This window comes from Hemiscyllium ocellatum, chromosome 1 (assembly GCF_020745735.1).
Source record: "Hemiscyllium ocellatum isolate sHemOce1 chromosome 1, sHemOce1.pat.X.cur, whole genome shotgun sequence".
Classification (NCBI taxonomy): Eukaryota; Metazoa; Chordata; class Chondrichthyes; order Orectolobiformes; family Hemiscylliidae; genus Hemiscyllium; species Hemiscyllium ocellatum.
Window position 1 is genome coordinate 97666578 of NC_083401.1, and position 20120 is coordinate 97686697.

Here is a 20120-nt window from a genome sequence, read left to right on the forward strand (position 1 = left end):
GTCAAGTGATTTACTTGTGGTAGGATTCATCGTCTCTCACCTGCTCTTATAGCCACTCTATTTATATGGTGAGTCCAATTGAGTTCATGGTCAATGATAAATACTAGGATGTTGGTGATGGTATGATGGTAATAGCATTAAATGTCAAGGATCAGAAGTTAGATTTCCCTCTTTGTTGGAGATTGTCATTGCTCAGAAATTAAGTTGGGCAAATTGGGAGAGTTGTCTCACAAACAGTCAAGCAATAGCCTGACATAATTATGCTCTCACAATCATACCTTACTGACAATGTCCCAGACACCACTCTCACTATCCTTGGATATGTCCTGTCCCACTGGCAGATCAGACTCAGCAGAGTTGGCGGCATGTGATATATAGTCAGGAAGGAGTTGCCCTGAAAGTCAACGTTGACTCTGGACTCCTTGAAATCTCATGGCTTCAGGTTAAACATGAACAACTGTTTAGTACTGCCCTCCCTTAGCTGGTAAATCAACTCTGCTCCATGTGGAACAACAATGGGAGGAGTACTGAAGTTGGCAAAGGTGCAAACTGTATTGTTGGTAGGGGCATTCATTGTCTCCTGATTGATCAACACTCAGCACCATTAGCGACTCCTCAGATACTGAAGCATTCAATGTTCAAATGCAACAAGATCTGTCCAATGTCCTGGCTTGGGCTGATAAGTGGCAAGTTACACTCATGCCAGACAAATACTAGGCTATGACCATTACCAGTAAGAGACCATCTAACCACTGCCTCTTGAAATTCAGTGGTGATATCATTGCTGAATCCCCCAGTAGCAAAGTCCTGGGGCTCACCATTGACCTAAAACGCAACTGGACTCTCCACATAAATACTGGTTACAAAAGCAAGTCTGAGGCTAGGAATAATGTGCAAGTAACTCACCTCCTGACTCCAGAGCCCGTCTTTTGTCTGTAAGGCAAAGTGATGGAATTTCTCCACAGTTGCCTGGATAGGTGCAACTCCCAACAACACTTGAAGCTAGATGCCATCCAGGACAAAGCAGCCTGCTTGATTGGCACCATATCTACAAACACCTGCTCCCTTCTCCATTGATTCTCAGTGGCGGATACAAGATATTCTACAGAAATTCAACAAAGATCCTCAGACTGCACATTCCCAACCTACAACCTCTTCCATCTAGAAGAAGAAGGCTAACAAGCACATGGGAATATTACCAACTGTAAGTTTCTCTTCAAACCACTCACCGTCCTCATTTGAAAATATATCACTGCTATTTCATTGTCGCTTGTTCAAAATCCTTGAATTTCCTCCCTAATGCCATTATGGGTCAACCCTCAGCAGGTGAACTGTGGCAGTTCAAGAAAGCAGCTCGCCACCACCTTCTGAAGGGTAACTAGAGATGGGCAATAGAATGCTGGCCATGGAGAGATTATGCAGGCTCAATGCTACACCTTTTGTGGAGAATACACAAGCAGAGAGACACGCTGGGTTTATGTGTATGATTCTCTGAAAGTGGTCAGGCAAAAATTGATACAGCTGTTAGGATTAATAGGATCTGTCGGTTTATAAATGGAGGTATGGAGTGTAAAAGCAAGGAAATGAAGCTAAACATTTGCACACTATTGTTCAGATAATATGTAGAGTATTGTGTTCCAATCTGAGCACCTTGTTCAAGGTTGGATGCTCAGCAGTGATACTCGTGAGTCATTCATGGCCACGCGCGCGCGCACACGTCCATCTGGAGTGCGATGCTGGTAATGGGACATTAAGATACGATGTCTGAGTATGACTATCTTTGACTTGTCTATTGGACAAGGTTTCCCGAATGTGGAAGTACTCTTCTGTTAGGAGACCGTTCAGAGCTGAACGGTGTTGGAAGCTAGGTTTTTTTTAATACTTTTGACAGGCACAAGTGGAGCAAATGGGGAGACAGTTTAGAGGCACAATTCAACAGATAAATGGATTGTTAATGGTAGAGAAAGAAACAGATGTACATTGGGTGTGAAAGGGAGAGAGTTGGTCCTTGCTACTAAGTGCAAGTAAACATGGCACAGCTGTGAGAGAAGGGATGTAAGAAGAATGGACAGTGATGCAAAGCCATTAGTTTCTGAAGTCATTGAATTTAATGTTGGTATCTTAAAACTGCAACGTTTCGCAGAAAACGAGGTGGTGTTCCTTGATCCTGCGTTTGCTTCACTGGAACATTGCAGCAGACCTAGGACGGAAATGGTATCAGGAGAGCAAACAATCAGAAATTGCTGGAGAAACTTAGCAGGTTCGGCGCCGTCTGTAAGAAAAAAGAGATTTAACATTTCAGGTCCAGTGACCCTTCTTCGCAGTGTGTTCTAAAGAAGGGTCTTTGGACGTGAAACATTAACTCTGCTTTCTTTCTCTTCGCAGATCTGTTCAAATCTGCTGAGTTTTTCCAGCAATTTCTGATTTTGTTTCTGATTTCCAATATCTGCAATTCTTTGTTTTTTGTTATCATGAGAGCAAGGTGGTTTATTGAAATTGCTAGCAACTTGGGTTAGGGTGTTTCGTATGGACAGAAAGGAGGTGTTCTGCAAAATAGTTACTCAGTTTGCGTTTTCTCTCACAAATGTAAAGGAGACCACAATGTTCTAATGAAGCCCATTGCATATATTATATGAGCTGTATAAGTGCATAATTGTGGTAAATTTGAAGACCTCATCAAACATAAAGGATCGTTTGTGAAATCGGTAGTATTATTAATATAAAGTATTAATTACTTTGGATTAAAACTGAAATTTCAACTGAAATTATCAAAGTCAAATAGCCTTCATTATAATTAATTTCCACACTAAGAATTCTATCATCATTTAGTACATTGTAAAATGCACTCAGATCTCAGTGAAGAGGTATGTAACATTTATGCCACACATGTGTCAGGCAATGTCATTTCTAAGAAGAGAAAATCTAACCATGATGCCTTGATATTCACTTGCATTACCAATGCTGAATATCTCACACTCAACTTCCTGGGAGTTACCAATTACCTGAAATTGAACTGGACTAGTCATAAAATTATTTTGGCTACAATAACCGGTTAGAAGCTGGGGATCCAACAGTCAGTAACTCACCTGCTGACTCCCTAAGGCCTGTGCACCATCGACAAGATACTAGTCATGAGTGTGATGGAATACTTCTGCTTGCAGATGCGTTCCAAACTCCAGGAGCTTGACACAATCCAGTATAAAACAGCCTACTTAATGGCGGCATTATACCAACATTCACTCCATCCACTACTGCTACTTAGTAGCAGCAGCTTATAGTATCTATGTGATGCCCAACAGAAATACATCAGAACTTCTTAGACAGCACCTTCCAAACCCACAACCACTGCCATCTCGAAGGCCAAGGGCATCTGCAAGCTCCTCCCCAAGCTACACACTATCCTGACTTGGAAACAAATTGCCATCCCTTCACTGTTGCAGGGTCAAAATCTTAAATTGTGGATCCTACACCAAATGGACTACAGCATTTCAAGAAGGCAACTCATCACCACCAGCTCAATTTTAATCAGGGACAGTCATTAAATAAAAGCAAATTACTGCGGATGCTGGAATCTGAAACCAAAAGAGAAAATGCTGGAAAGTCTCAGCAGGTCTGGCTACATCTAAGGAGAGAAAAGAGCTGACGTTTCGAGTCTAACTGACCCTTTGTCAAAGCTGGCAGTCATTAAATGTTGGCCTCACCAGTTGGACCCAGATACATAAATGAGTACAAAAGAATATGTGTAAAGTCTGGGCTAATCTAAATTACTGTATATAAAATATTAATGAAATATTAAAATATAAACTCAAATTTGGTTCAAGATTACTTTGTGAATTCTGCTTGTCAACTGTATGGTACAGATTCACAATATAATACACAAATGATGACACTGCATTTCCCTGTTACAAGGGTGGAGACGTGATATTTCCGTTTTATATTCACACTTTTAACTATAGGAAATGAATATGAATATTATTGGAAATGCTTTCAGAAGTGAAAGTTTAAAATGGAACCTTTGTATTTGTTTGATTTTGCTGAAATGAGAATCTTGTGTTACTGAATAAAAATCAGTGGAAAGTGCTCCTAATTTATTTACTGTTGAACATTAGCCAATTTAAAGCATCCCAAGATATGATAGTGTTGAAAGTGCCAAAGATTTAGACATAAGTTTACTTCATAATATAATGAACGGTTATTTGAAATTGTCACTTACCTGTGTATCATTTGATATGATTACATTTAAATTTTATGTGGTTCTTCTTTGTTTTGTGAAATAAATTAAATCTTTAAAAAAAAAACCAAAATATGATGATGTGCTGAAAGCTGCCATTTTAAATATGGATGTAAATTTATCCACCAATATTCTGGCTAATTGTATCGGTAAAGATGCGCACAATTTTGAATTCTGGCCAATCACTATGATATGATTTTGGTTACTGCAAATCTGGTTTGTACTTTTATGCTGTTTCTTGATCGCTGGCTGTCACGTTTCCCATCTTACTCTTTTGCCTTGCCCTTAGAATGCTTTTATGTGCAATGGTGCATGGGGATTTCCAGCATTATTATGATGCAGGAAAAGCAGCAATTATATACAGGTCAGGTTAGGGTGAGTTTGGTGTGGATGGTTATCTAGTGGTGGTGTAAGTTTGTAGATTATGTCTGTACATAATATAAACTATTGGGGCAGTGGTCAAACTATACTCTGAATGGTGTTGAATACATTGGATGAAAGATGAATATTTAATTATACGTGTCTTAGATGTTCGTTTTATGACCTTTGTTTTTCCTGACATAATATAAAAAATCTGTATCTAAATGCAGATGAGGAAATAATTTCAAATTTTGCTTTATGATGCAAAACTTAAGGATAATACGACCCCTTTAGGACATAGATTGATTGCTGGAGCAGAAAGATAGGTGGCAAAAGTCTGAAGGAATGCATTTTAATACAAAGAACATAGACAATATAAAATAAATGATAGGATTCTTTCTATTCCTGCACTCCGTTTAGAAGACTGTGTTCATTAGTGATCATTGAAGGTAGCAGGACAGTTGGAGAGAGCAGTTAATGAAGCAAATGGGATGAATTGTAATTAATTAATTCACAGGGACATGGAGAATAGGAACAAGGAGCTGAGGCTGAACTTGTGTAAGACACGTAGGAGAAGATGAGGACTGCAGATCCTGGAGTGTCAATTGAAATGTGTGACGCTGGAAAAGGACAGCTGGTCAGGCAGCATCCACTGAGAAGGAGAGTTGACGTTTTGGGCAAAAGTCCTCCATCAGGACTGTTGGAAGGAGGGGGCTGAGAGATAAATAGGAAGATGGATGTGGGGCTGGGGGGTAGGTATCTGGGAAGGCGATAGGTGAATGTAGGTGGGGAGTGATTGTGATAGGTCAGTGGGGAGGGTGGTTTTTCAGAGGAGATGACCTGGGGGGTGCAGTGGGAGAGAGACTCACTGAGATCCTCGTGGAGGCCTCGTCTTCATCCCACTGCGCTTCCAAGTCAATGAATTCCATACATGTTGTGACATCAAACTTTTTCCTTTTGCTGCTTCCGTGCTCGCTTTTTCAGTCGTAATGCCCACCCACATTGCGAGGGCCACTTTTTCCTCCTCCATCCTCTTGGATATCCTGTCCTGGTCTCTTCATCTCCAACTGCCAGTGTGACATTGGCTGCCATGACATGGACCACCTCAACCTGTTCTCCCCTTCACCCACTCCAACCTCTCACCCTTGCAAAGCACAGCCCTCCACCCTCGCCCCCCACTCCATTATGCCAGTGGACAAGGGGGCGCAATAGTAACTTGGCGCACTGACCGGGTTCAATTCCCGCCTTGGGCAACTGTCTGTGTGCAGTTTGCACATTCTCCCCATGTCTGCGTGGGTTTCCTCCGGCTGCTATGGTTTCCCCTCTCAGTCCAAAAATGTGCAGATTAGGTGAGTTGGCCATGCTAAATTGCCCGTAGTGTTAGGTGGATTAGTCAGGGGTAAATGTAGGGGAATGGGTCTGGGTGGGTTGCTCTTCGGAGGGTCGGTGTGGACTTGTTGGGCCGGAGGGCCTGTTTCCACACTGTAGGGAATCTAATCTAATCTACATTGCTGGGCACCTCCTCTGAGTGCTCCCTCGACCACAGCCTCACCTCCCATCACCAAACCATCATCTCCCAGGCCATCCACATCCACATCCTCATCACCTCAGGGATCTCCCATATACGGCCTCGAACTTCAACCCTGCACCATCCAGTTCTACCTCTTACCCAAAATCCACAACTTGACTACTTCGGTCGACCTGTTGTCTTCACCTGCTCCTGCCCCACCGAACTTATCTCCTCGCACCTCGACACTGTCCTGTCCCCCTTGGTCTAGGAGCTCCTTACACACATTCAGGAAACCACCCATGCCCTCCGCCACCTCTATGACTTTTGTTTCCCCGGTCCCCAATGCCTCATCTTCACCATGACATCCGGTCCCTATACACGTCCATCTACCATGGCAAAGGTCTCCAAGTCGTCCGTTTCTTTTGTGCCCACCGGCTGAACCAATACCCCTCTAGTGTCACACTAATTTGATGGGCGGAACTGGTCTTCAACCTCAAGAACTTCTTCGAATCCTCCCACTTCTTTCGGACCAAAGTGGTAGCCGTGAGCACCTGCATGGGCCTCAGCTATACCTGCCTTTTTATAGGATGCGTGGAACAGTTCATCTTCAACCTCTTCCTCTGCTATGTTGATGACTATATCAGTGCTTCCTCATGCTCCCATGAGGAGGTTGAACAGTTCACCACCTTCACTAACACCTTCCACCCTGACCTCAAGTTCACCTGGACCATCACCTCCCTACCCTTCCTGGGCCTCTCCTTCTCCAGCTCCAGCAATTGACTCAACACTGCCATCTATTTCAAACCTGCCGACTCCCACAGGTTCCTCCCCATCCCCCTCCACCGTAAGAGATGAGATTTCTTGCTCCCAATTCCTCTGCCTCTGCCGCATCTGCTCCAGGAGAAGCAGTACAATAATGTTGAGTTGCAAATATTAACCACTTTCTGACTGAAGAAATACCTCCTCATCTCGATTCTAAAGAATCGTCCCTTCTCTTTGAGGCTGTGCCTGTGGGTCCTAATGTCTCCTGCTGGTGGAAACATATTCTCTATATAACTTACAGAATAAAGTGAATAATAAGATTTTCCCCTAAACTCCAAGTACCAACCCAGCATTCTCAACTGCTCCTCATGTCATAATCCTTTCATCCCCTGAACTAAGTTTCCCAAGTTCCTTTATGTTTCAGATTTCCCATTTAGAAAATAGTCTACTTCTGTATTCTTCCTTTAAAAGTGCATAACATCACACTTTCCTACATTGTATTCTATCTGCTGCTACTTTACTTGTACTCCTAGTCTATCCAAGTCTTTTTGCAGCCTCCCCACATCCTCCACACCACCTGCCCCTCCACCTATCTTTGGATCATCCACAAACTTAGCAACATTGCCCTTGGTCCCTGATGCCAGTTGATGAATCTATGAATATCTCTTCAAATTCCTGCTTAGAGATGCATTATGCTCTTGTCCCTAGTTAAGTAAATTTCCTTCCTTTGGGTGGGTGAGAAATGAGGAAAGAGTTGAGTTGAGGGAGTGAGGAGCCATGGTTTTTTCATATGCATTTTGCAGGCACTGTTAAGCAGTCCTATAGTTTCAGTCACTCATTTCCTTCAGTCACATATCTCAAATCACGACTTGCAATAAAAGCATTCATATTAGTGTCATGGGACTTGGAACCAATTCCAGTGCTGACTTGACAGAAAATATATTTCATAGGTCTGCAAGAAGTACGTGCAGCTTGGGTAGTGAATACTAATGTAGATCTGTAGATCTCTAGATTTGTACATGATAGTTGTCAGATGAATGTAGTATTTGATGAAGCTGTGCTGCATCCTCAGTCTACAACCTACGACATTTACTGTCCTGGCTCACATTCAAAATGGCTACTCAGATCAGACACGGTTTTGTTTTTTCTTCTTAAAGTTTCATCGCATGATGTTTATCCAATGTTTGTAAATTTTATTCTGTTTACCTCCGTGAAGTGTCTTTAGTACAAGCATTTTGTATAGCTAAGTCATAGTCCCCAAGAATGTTTTTGAAATTAGATGCCAAACTTGGACAGTAATGTTTTGACTCATTTTGTAGATTTGTGTTGTTCCAGGACACAGTATGTGGTAATCAATCCATACGCAACTATAAATTTGCATAAACTACAGAGAGCTACTTTGTATACTTGTTGATTTGTAGTTGCACATTCTCAAAAAATAGTTTCTGCGAATGTTTTTAAACAGAAAATAATGGAACTACTTATGCAGTATCTGTGGCAAAGAAAGCAAAGCTAATGTTGCAGGTTGATAACCAGGACAAATAGATGTAACAGGCTTTAAGTAAGATATGGTAGGAAACGGGGGAGGAGAGCAAAGTAAACATCTTTGATAGTGCAGAAGGCAAGTCAAATTAACTGGGAAAAAAAGTGATAATGAGGCAAAGCAAAAGGGAGGGTAATTACTCAAGTAAAGAAACAAAAGATTTGTGTAGATATTTTTAGTCACCTGGTCAGATATATTATGACACATGTCTGAAACAGGTCGAGCTTGAACTCAGACCTCTGACCCAGATGTTGGGACATTGTGTCACAAGCTGTCCAAAAGATGGTTTCATGTGAATGACTGAATTGTTATGAACCATTGTTGTGTGATAGGAAAAAATGGCACTAGTTGTGATATGACATTGTTCAACTCATGTGATGTTCTTTAAGCTTCTGCTGAGTTTTGTTGGAATCATGTAGAAAAAATGGGAGGTCAGAGTGAGAATATGCATTGAAAGAATGAGATCAGAAGCTCTGCATCATGCTTCTGTACCTTCTCTGAAGCATCTACATCCTTCCTGTAATGAGACAAGAAGAACTGGATGCAGTATTCCAAGTGTGTTCTAACCAGGGCTTTATAGAGCTGCAGCAAAACCTCGCGGCTCTTAAACTCGATCCCCCTGTTAATGAAAACCAAAACACCATATGCGTTTTAACAACCCTATCGACTTGGGTGGCAACTTTGAGGGATCTGTGTACATGGGGACCCCAATATCCCGCTGTTCCTCTACAGGAATCCTGTCTTTAAATTCAAATTTAATCTTCCAAGATAAATCACTTCACGTTCGTACAGGTTGAACTCCATCTGCCATTTCTCAGCCCAGCTCTGTATCTTGTCAATTGTCATGTTGAAGCTTGCAACAGTTCTCAACACTATCTGCAGCACCACTAACCTTTGTGTCATCGGCAAACTTACTAACCCGCCCTTCCACGTTTTCATCCAAGTTATTTATAAAAAGTACAAAGAGCAGCGATCCAACAACCGATCCTGTGGGACACCACTGGTCACCGACCTCCAAGCGAATACTTTCCATCCAGTACCCGCTGACTTCTTTTGCGAGCAAATTCTGTATCCAGACAGCCAGATTTCCCTGTATCCCGTACTTCCTAACTTCCTGAGCCTTCCGGGGGATCCTTGTCAAATGCCTTACTGAAATCCATATACATTACATCCACTGCTCGAACTTTGTCAACTTGTATCGTCACATCCTCCGAGAACTTAGTAAGCTTGTGAGGCATGACCTGTCCCTCACAAAGCCATGCTGACTATCTTTAATAAAACTATTTTTTCCAAATTGTCATGAATCTTATCTCTCAGAATCCTTTCCAATACCTTGCTTAGTACAGATGTAAGACTGACTGGTCTGTAATTCCCAGGGATTTCCCTGTTCCCTTTCTTGACCAGAGGAACAACATTTGCCTCCCTCCAATCATCCGGTACTACTCCCGTGGAGAGTGAGGATGCAAAAATCATCACCAGGAGCACAGCAATCTCATTCCTCGCTTCCCGTAGTAACTTTGGATATATCTGGTCCAGTTTGGCGATATATCTACCCTGGTGCTTCCCAGAATTTCAAGCACATCCACTTCCTTAATATCAATCTGTTCAAACCTATAAACAACGTTCTCTGTTTCAACAAGGTCCCTCTCTCTAGTGAATACTGAAGCAAAAAAACCATTTAGGGCCTTCTCTCCATCTTCAAATTCCAGGCGTAAGTTCCCTCCACTATCCCTGATCGGCCCTACCTTCTCTTTAATCATTCTCTAGTTTCTCACGTCCGTGTAGAACACCTTTGGGTTTTCCCAAATCCTTCCCACAAAGGCTTTTTTGTGCCCCTTCCTAGCCCTCCTGCGTTCATTTTTGAGTTCTTTCCAAGCTACCCTGTAATCCTCTAAAGCTGTGCCAGATACTTGCTTCCTCAACCTTAAGTAAGCTTCCTCCTTCTGTTTGATGAGAAGCTCCTCTGCTCTTGTCATCCAAGGCTCCTTCACCTTAGCATTCCTTGCCTGTCTCAGTGGGACTCTCCCAACAAGTGCTCCTTCAACAGCCTCCACAATTCTGTTGTGCCTTTCCCGTAGAACAACTGTTCCCAATTTACACTCAACAGCTCCTGTCTAATAGCAGTATAAATTCCCCTCCCCTGATTAAATACCTTCCCATATTATCTGTTCCTTCCCCTCTCCATGGCTATGGGAAAGGTGAGGCAGTTGCGGCCACTGTCAATGACATGCTCTCCCACCAAGAGATCTGATAGCTGGCCTGGCTTGTTGCTTAATACCAAATCCAATATGGCCTCCCCCATTCCACCCAACTATGTGTTGAGTCAGGAATCCCTTCTGGACACACCTGACCAAATTGGCTCCGTCCAGACCATCTATACTAAGGAGGTTCCAATCAGTACTGGGGAATTTGAAGTCACCCATAACAACAACTCTGTTACATCTGCACCTTTCCAAGATCTGCTGTCCAATCTGTTCTATCTGCTGCTATTACGGGGTCTTTAGAAACCACCCAATAAAGTGGGTGGCTGCTTTCCTGTTACTGACTTCCACCCATACTGACTCAGTAGACAAACCCTCCTCAACAACCTTCTTTTCTGCACCTGTGGTGCACTCTCTAATTAACAATGTTACTCCCCCTCCTTTTTTACCCTTCTCCCTGTTCTTTTAAAAAGATCTTAACAATCCATGTTTCTGTTATGGCCATAGCATCGTAATTCCAAGTACTGATCCATGCTCTAAGTTCATCTCTCTTATTCCTGACACTCCTTGCATTGAACCAGACACATTTTAATCCATTCCTTTGCCCTATCAACTGTGTATCCTTCCTGACAGCCCCTCTGCATTGCATTTCTGCCTGTTCAACAGTTACCCTCTCCTCTGATCTGTCGTTCTTGTTCTCATTCCCCTGCCAAACTAGTTTAAACCCTCCTGAAGTGCTCTAGAAAATCTCCCACCCAGGAGATTGGTGTTCCTCCAGTTGAAGTGTAACCCAATCTTGTACAGGTCCCACCTTACCCAGAAGACACCCCAATCATCTACGTATTTGAAGCCCTTTTTCCTGCACCAGCCCTGTAGCCATATGTTCAGCTGCATTTGTTCCCTGTTCCGCACCTCAATAGCACGTGGTACCAGTAGTAAACCTGAGATTACTACTCTGCTCGTCCTGCTTTTTAGCTTCCAACCACCTCCCTAAAATCAATTTTTAGACTTCCTTTTCCAGGCTATGTCATTGGTGCCAATGAGCATCACGACTTCTAGCTGCTCATCTCTTTCCCCCCCCCCCCCCCCCCCCCCCCTTCAGGATCTTGTAGATTCGATCAGAGACATCCTGGACCCTGGTACCTGGGAGGCAATATACTTTCCGGGAGTCCTGTCTGTTCCTTTAACTATTGAATCTATTGTCTGAGTTAGACAAATGGGAATAATGGACTAGAATTGTTACATTAAACAGGGGGAGCGTGGAAGTGCATTCAGTAGTTTGAGTTGGATATTGCTGAATAGAAATGGAGAGAGGGAGGTTGCGCAAGGGGAGAATCTGAGGCTAAGCATGAGGGGGAAATGGAAAGCAAAGTCTATGACATTTTTGAGCTGGATAAGAGCAGGAAACATCACTGATGTGGCCATCTACGTACTATAAACAAAAGAGGTGAGGGAGGCTACCTAACTATAATTGGAATAAAAATTATATCTCAAAAGGCAGGCACAGGTCGGATCCATGAATATTCCCATAAGAACATCCTTTATTTACTCCACTGCACCATCTCCTTTTGTTTTGCGCCATTTCTTTTGTCATAATCTTTCCTTTTGTAGTTTTCTCCTCTCCAGACTTGCCCTGCTTAAAACTGTTGCAGTTATAACACAGCCAGTCAATATGTATTACTTATTGGATGCATTAATTTGGAATGCAGCTTTTTTTTTGACAAGAAAACCAATAGTGACATCAAATAAGAAAACATCCATACTTTGTCAGTTTTATATCATCCACGTTTGATTAAACAATTAAAATTCTTGATGTATTAAGTCTGGAATTTGCTGGTGTTGCTCCATCTGTTGAATAGTGGCTGTTAAATGTTTTCTTTATCATGGCATGTTGGCATCGCTGGCAAGACCAACATTTATTGCTCATCCTCTAATTGTGGTTGAGTGATAGATGTCGGTACAGTTAGAACATTCAAAAGGCATTTGGACAGGTGCATAAATCAGAAAGGTTTAGAGGGAAAAGGGCCAAATGCAGACAAATGTTTGCTGTGCCATTTCAGAGAACCTCATTGCTGTAATTTTGGGGTTACATGTAGTCATACAGGTGAAGATGACGGATTTCCTTCCCTGTGAACCAGATGAGTTATTACAGCAAGTGACTGTAATGATCATGGTCACCATTTTGAAGACAAACTTTCAATTCCAGATTTTATGAATTAAATTTAAATTCTACTAGCTACAATTGGTGGATTTGAAACAGCATTATCCTCAGCCTTTCGATTGCCAGTCCAGTGATGTTACTAGCAGAGAGTAAGAGTCACACAGCATGGAAGCAGACCCTTTGCTCCAACTCGTCCATGTTGACCAAGTTTCCCAAATTAAACTAGTCCAATTTGCCTGCGTTTGGCCCATATCTCTCTGAACTCTTCCTCTTCATATGCCTTTGTCTTTTAAATGTCTTTTGAATGTTGTAAGTGTACCTGCCTCTACTATTTCCTCCTTATCTGTGTCCCACATGATTTTGGAAATGTCTGTAATGAATAAATAAATGATTTTTATTGTGTGTATTTTACAGTAAGCATACAATAAATACAGTGAAAACTTTTATTTGTTGCCACAATATGATGCTATGTTGAATAATTTTAGAAAAAGGGCGAAAAAAAAAAGCACCGAGACTCCATCAGTCCTGAACCAGCTTATCACCATTTACGACACTGATGCTGCCATCACCCTCCTTGGCTTCACCGCCATCTACAATATCAAAGTCCCAATGTTTGCACACCATCTTTTCCTGCTGGGCTGATACTTCACCACCGGTCCAACCAATGTAGGAGTTCTGTGTCTCGGCACTGAACCCACGCTGTCAACGTTGCTGTGATACCTTTCTGCTACCACTTCACTGCTACCAGCACTAGACCCAACAGAGGACAAATTGGACCATCCTTGGACACCATCTTTCACTGCTGACGTTACCTTGTTGACTGCAATTTCGGATGATGTAGCAGCTGCCAATTATCGTGCCACGTCCTGTGCAGAAAAGTGAGGGCCAATTCTTTTCCGTGCTGGGCTTGCAATCCTCCGTGCTGGGCCCACTCTAGATCTGCAGTGATGTCTGCGCTGGACACAGTCAATACCATTTGAGTTCAGGGCAAGAGGCAGATAAAAGTATAGAGAGAGGAAAAACAACAAAAAAAAACCTGTCAGAGCAGACGAGCTCTGGTTTGGGAGCTCTAATTTGATGCCATCTTAAAATTGAATAAGTTCACCTCACTATCAAATTCAGTATTAAACTGAATCGTGTTATGAATACAACCATCTCCTCCAAAGTAACAAGAGGTGCCTTTGCAAATGTTACAATAGCTAGGTGGAACCATGGATGAGGAACTTTTGTGTTGTATGTTGAAATTGAAGACAGACTTTGTGTTTGCCAAGAAAACATGGACAGTTGTATCTGCGAAGGCTGGAGTTCTTGGAAGACAGGGCACAGGATGCTGTAGCATGAGAACTTAATATATCGGTACACAGGCATGACCTACAGCTGTAAAGTATTTTTTTCTGGATTTCTAGCATATCCATTCCTGCAGACTCCAAGACAATTTGGAAAAGTTGAAAGCAATCTTCAAAATTGAATAGAAATGACAGCACACAAACAGGCCATTTAGCCCAACTCATCATTCACGTGTTTGTTGCATATGACTCTCTTCCCATCTTACAACAACATTTCCTATCAGCATAACCTTCTCTTCCTTTCTCCTTCATTTTCTTGCATTTTATATTAAATGTGTCTATATATTGGATAGCTGCTAATGAAATTCTGTGCGACCATGTGAAAATGGTAGAATTTAAATGACAAGATCTATGTAAGATTTCTAACTATTGTTGAGTTTGCTTTGGGAAGAAAGGGTTAACACACTGCGTAATGAGTAGCCTGGTACCGCCTGAGGGTGTGAGAATCTGTTAACCTCCTGTGGTACTGAAAGCATTGCCTTTTGAACTCCTGAACTGCTGATGAGCCAGTTATGTTGTTTTACCATTCCATTAATTTGCCAAAACATTATGCTGCTCCTAGCAACAATCTAATCACTGGGCACACATTTCCTGCTGCACTAAATTTATGATTGAAAATTGTCTCACAGTTTTGTATGTTAGTCAGGTGCCAGTTTTCTTTTGTACTTTTCTTTTCAATAGTGAATTTGAAAAACTAATTTCGGGTAATTTAGCAAGCTTAATGCATGAACAAAGAGAAGTAGACTCAAATTTCCCTTAATCTTGAACATTTTAAATTGTGCACTGTATGGCACTTTTCTAGGAATGCATGAATTTATTTTTATATTGTTGAAATTAGGATGGTTCTCCTTGGAGCAAAAGAGGTCAAGGGAAGATTCAACAGGTATACAAGTTTATAATACTAGTAGACAAAGTAAAGCTGATGTTAAAAGACTACATTTTAATGCTGGGGATGTGAGGAAGAATTTTCTTTTTAATTTTTTGAGTGGTAGTGATCTTAGACAAGGTGTTAGAATTGGTGACAACTGGTGACTTTTAAAAGAGGTTGGAGGGCTATGGGAGGAGACCAGGGAAATATGATTGGTGGGGCTTCCATGTGAAATCTGGCATGTGCTAGAATGGCTGAACAATCTCCTCTTGTGTCATGATGGTGACTTTTATGATTAACTGTAAAATGAAATATAAAATGAATAAACCAAAGTTAACTGCATATTTTTACACGAAAGTGTAATATTTTAAAGGAATCAATTGTCTTTAAATGTTTTAAAAATGTAATTTCCACCACTCACTATAGTGCATTGATGCTAAACCAATTTACCGTCTAAGTAGTGGACATTTAATACACTTGTGCTTTACAGCTCTATCATGTCTTGAGTGATGAATACCTGGAAGTGAGGAGCACAAGACCTTTACAGCTGGCAGAGTTAATGGTTGACAGTGAATGAATGATGCTTCCTTTCAGAATGTGAATGGAATGCACTTCAGACTGGGATGGGTAGATTTTTGATACCTCTGGATTCAGGTACATGGGGAACTGACAGGAAAGAGGAGTTGAAACTCGGCATCAGCAAATACTGCAATGAATGGGGGCACAGTCGTGGTGGGCCCTATTATTTAGTCCTGCTCCTCTTCCATTTGTTACAGTTGCCTGAAGACATTTGTACTATACCTTGTAGTCCAAAACAGCGTAGTGCCCTCCAGATGGAATGAGGGAATTTGTGAACAGGCAAAATCACTGATTTTCTACTTGATCAGATCAAATGATCTTAATAAAGGCATCTCGTCTGAACCAGGAAATGGAAGTTAGAATAATTTATTTGATGTCAAATCATGCAGAGAAAGTAAAACAGCTCAAGATGAACTTAAAGCTAGAAATAAGTTTTAGACAAAGTGCTTAATTTTTAAAATTTGCAATAATAATTTAAACCTGAAGGAATAACATTACACATTAAGAAAAGTCAATTTTTAGTGCTATGGAGGTCTTTTGGCAGTAATAAAGATTTACTGCAATGATAAAGATTAGCTTAGAGTGGGATGGATAAAGCCTAACTTTATGTGGGTGTATTTAATGTGTAACTATCAAGTAAGAACGCTAGCTTAATCTCTTTGCATGTATTTTAATGTTGGCTATTTTGATTAAATATTGTTGTAGCAAAATTTCTAGGAGAGCACAGTGTCCCTGATGGTCTTTTGATTTTACAGTTTAAATGTGCATCTTCAGTTACTTTTAATTTCTGTCCGTTTCACACCAGTAAAAGTGCGTGCTGACAACCTCGTTGCAATAGAAGTAACAATGAAATCTCACAATTTGGGTGGTGGAAAATGTATTTAATCCTGTTAGCTGTCTTTCCACCATGATGGATGTATTGCTGAGGCACTTGTTTCTCAAGAGAATAGTTATTTCTAAAATAATTTGAATTGACAATCTACCATACTATTAAATGTCTTAAAACAAGCTTCTGTGAATTTTTTTTACTAGAGTAGCAGAATGCTGTTTAATGAATGAGAAATTTACCTAGTAATTTGAGCATAGTCAGGATGTTGGTTTGGCCCCCTGAAGTCATTCTATGGGCACAGCTGTTAGCCACTTCATGGCCAAAGACTGTACTTCTCCAACAGTTAATTAGTGAGACTTATCATAGGTTCTTTTGATGCATTCCTGACTTCAGGTACTTCAGTATTAAATGAAACACTAATAGCTGGGATGGATGTGGATGTTATGATGTGTAAAATAGAGAAGTGGAAAAGAAGGTAGCAGCAATAGTAAATATATTGTGGGTGCAACTCACTTCGAATTTATTTTTTAATGTATATTTTTGGATACTGAACTTGCATTTCCTGGTTCTCCTGCCTTTCCTCAGTTTTTGCCCTAACCAGCTGCCATCCTTGGCATTTATAAATTTGGCATCAAATCATCCTCTTATACTTTATTTCCTTAACATTCTTGTCTTTCCCAACCTTTCTTTGAAGATCTCTGATAGGTCGGATATTCTCCCGTGTCCTCCTTTGACACATTCTTCTGATAACCTGCATGTTTTTCTCCTGTTATTTTCTTTTGCTTCCGCAAATTTTCTTATTCTCCTGTCCCTGTATCGATGTTGCAATGTTAACTGTTGAACTGCTGATTTTTTTTTCATTTTCTACTCCCTTATTCTTACCTGATTCTTGTTGCTCGCTGATTGTCAATATGGTGCGATTAGGGACAAGTTCATGAAATTGTAGAATATAAGCTTTCCATAACCAGCTTAACTCATGCGAGGTTTAACTTTGAATAGTTAGATTGCCCCATACGTTCTTCACACTACTACAACTTTGCTCTAGAGGGCACAAATAACAACAAAATTTGTTTCCTCCAATTCACACTGTTTGTCCTGAACGTATGCTTCCACATCCTTTCTTCCCACTGTTAGTGCAAAATGAGAAACATTCTGAATTTGTTTCTATCCAAACTGAAACCACCCACCTAAGATGCCATGATCTCATCTGGTATTTTCTCCATGATAATGGTAATTCTTGGTTTAATTAACTTTGTTTTATATAATCCAAGTTGAGCTTCTTTTCTCATGTTAATCTTTTATCAAGATTGCTTTTTTCATCTCTGGAACATTTTCTGCCTTCACTGTCTGTCACTGTCAAATGCAGTTTGTCTAATATGTCAAACCTTGACTATTTTTAATTATCTCCTTTCTGTCATCCCTGACTCCACCAATGCAACTTGGTCAGCATTCAGCAGCCTATATTCTCCCTATAAAGACTTGCACACAAGTGACTTCTATCCTTAACTATCAGCCTTACTCAGCAAATTATTTAAGACCTTCATGTTCATAAAATCTGTTCAACTTATTCTGTCTTTTGCCTAATTGATAAACATCAATTCTGCATTTTACCACTCCATTCACGTTGGACTATTAATTTGTTTTTTTACCCTATTGTTGATCATGAGACGCATGGATAGGGTGAATGCACTCTGTCGTTTTCCCAGGGCTGGGGAATCAAGTTTAAGGTGAGAGAGGGAAGAATAAAAGGGGACTTGAGGGGCAACGTTTTACACACAGGGTAGTATGCATATGGAATGAGTTGCCAGCGGAAGTGGTTGAGGTGAGTACAATACCAACATTTAAAAGGCATTTGGACAAATACATGGGTGGGAAAGGTTTAGAAGGGTATGGGCCAAGTGCAGGGAAATGAGGTCAGCGTGGATGGACATTTGGTCAGCATGGGCCAGTTTGGGCCAAAACAGCCTCTATCCTTGTTGTCGGATTCTATATCAAGTACAGGAGTACAATGAAAAGTTGAGTGTCACCCCATATGGTGCCAACTTAGGTACAAAGTACCTAGGTACAGATCTTCAATGCAAAATATGGAAATAAAGGGAAAAAGAAAGGAAAGCAAAGCTACTTTAGTTATGGTTGCTCCTAATAAGTTAGTAAAATGAGAACAACATTGAAAAGGTAAGCCTTTCAGTAGATCAGGGGGCTTCCACAAATGGTCTGCCAGGCTTGCAAACTGTTTACTGCTCACATTGGTCCCCATTAGTACAGCTGTACCATTCCACTCAAGCTTCCAGCCTACTGGCCATTCCCACTCTGCTCAAGCTTCCAGCTCCACATTGCTCAGGCCTTCAGTCCGCTGGCTGTCCCCCCGCTCTGCGTACACCTCCAGCCCGCTGGCTGTCCCTGCTCTGCATATGCCTCCAGCCTGCTGGCTATCCCCACTCTGTGTAAGCCTTAAGCCTGCTGGCTGTCCCCGCTCTGCATGAGCCTCCAGCCCGCTGGCTGTCCCTGCTCTGTGTAAGCCTCCTGCCCGCTGGCTGTCCCCGCTCCTCTCCATCTCATGAGAGAACTCCAAGAGGAGAAAGAGACATGAAATAAGCAGAAGGAGCAGAGGAGCTCTGGTTGGAGCATCCTACTCACCACCATTTTGATCCCCTGTCCCTTGCATTCCACTATCTATGCTGTTCCCAAAGGCACTTTGTATTTATTTCTGGAATTTATTTTCAAGATCTATTCACTTTGTGCTGTGAAATGCGCCTAAAAATTGTATTTTGTTTAATTGTGCCTTCATACCCTATGCTGCTAAATGCTTTTTTTTATCTTGTATGAATTGTTATTATCCCAGCTGATGTTATTACTAGACAAGTCCATACTTGGATTGAAATATCTACCTTTTTCTTTTCTTTTAAATTTCTCTGAGATGTTGTTCCTTGTTGTTTCTTGTTAGGAATGCTGTCAAAATGTAAATTGTTATTTTGTTAATTTGGTATAATCTTTTATAATTCTGGTTTAAGCTGTTTACAATTCTGCATTTCATGTTTCAAGCTAACCAACCATCATTAATATTTATGTTCTTAAATGTTTTCATGCAGCATCAGCACCTGTTAGCACCGTAACCAGGCGGCGTATTTCTCCAGGCAGCAATCCCACCTGGGAGAAGAAGAGTGTCACAATGTCAAACATTGCCATTGACCCGGACATCAAACCTGGGGAATATGTTATTAAGAGCCTCTTCGCTGAATTCACAGTTCAGGCTGAAAAAAAGATTGAAGTTGTAATGGCTGAACCATTGGTATGTATAATTTTGCTTTTAAGAAAAAACTTAAAAGAAGAGGGTTGGCTTCCTATCATGTTCACTACCATCCTCTTGTCAAACTGCACTTTGAGCAGTCATCTTGTACCCTTCCTGACCATGAATTATCGTTGTAGAAATCTCGCCATTAACACTACTCTATGTCTGATTATGTTGGAGTGCCCTTGGGCAGCTGATCCTGTTGCTTATTACCCTTCCCATCTCTGCTGGCCAACTGCAGGCATTGCTCTTAAAACTTTTTCAATGCCATGTCTTTAATCTTATGCTGAGCTTCGCTGGAGCATTGCAGCAAGCCTGAGATAGATCTTGGTTAGGGAACAAGGTGGTGTGTTAGTGGCAGGCAACTGGAAACTCAGGGTCTTTCTTTTTCTTTTTGCAGACAGAACATAGATGTTCTGCGAAATGGTCACCCAGTCTACA

The 20120-nt window shown here is 41.3% G+C and overlaps 1 protein-coding gene across 8 annotated transcripts in view; it reads left to right on the top strand.

Moving 5' to 3' along the window:
• fryl (furry homolog, like) overlaps positions 1 to 20120 on the top strand; it is a 462166-nt gene that overhangs the window by 129933 nt on the left and 312113 nt on the right. For all 8 annotated transcript variants that reach the window (XM_060824340.1, XM_060824357.1, XM_060824348.1 and 5 more), the window contains one exon: positions 19480 to 19679. In XM_060824340.1, the coding sequence (XP_060680323.1) occupies positions 19480 to 19679 (200 nt within the window). The remainder of the gene's footprint in view (positions 1 to 19479; positions 19680 to 20120) is intronic.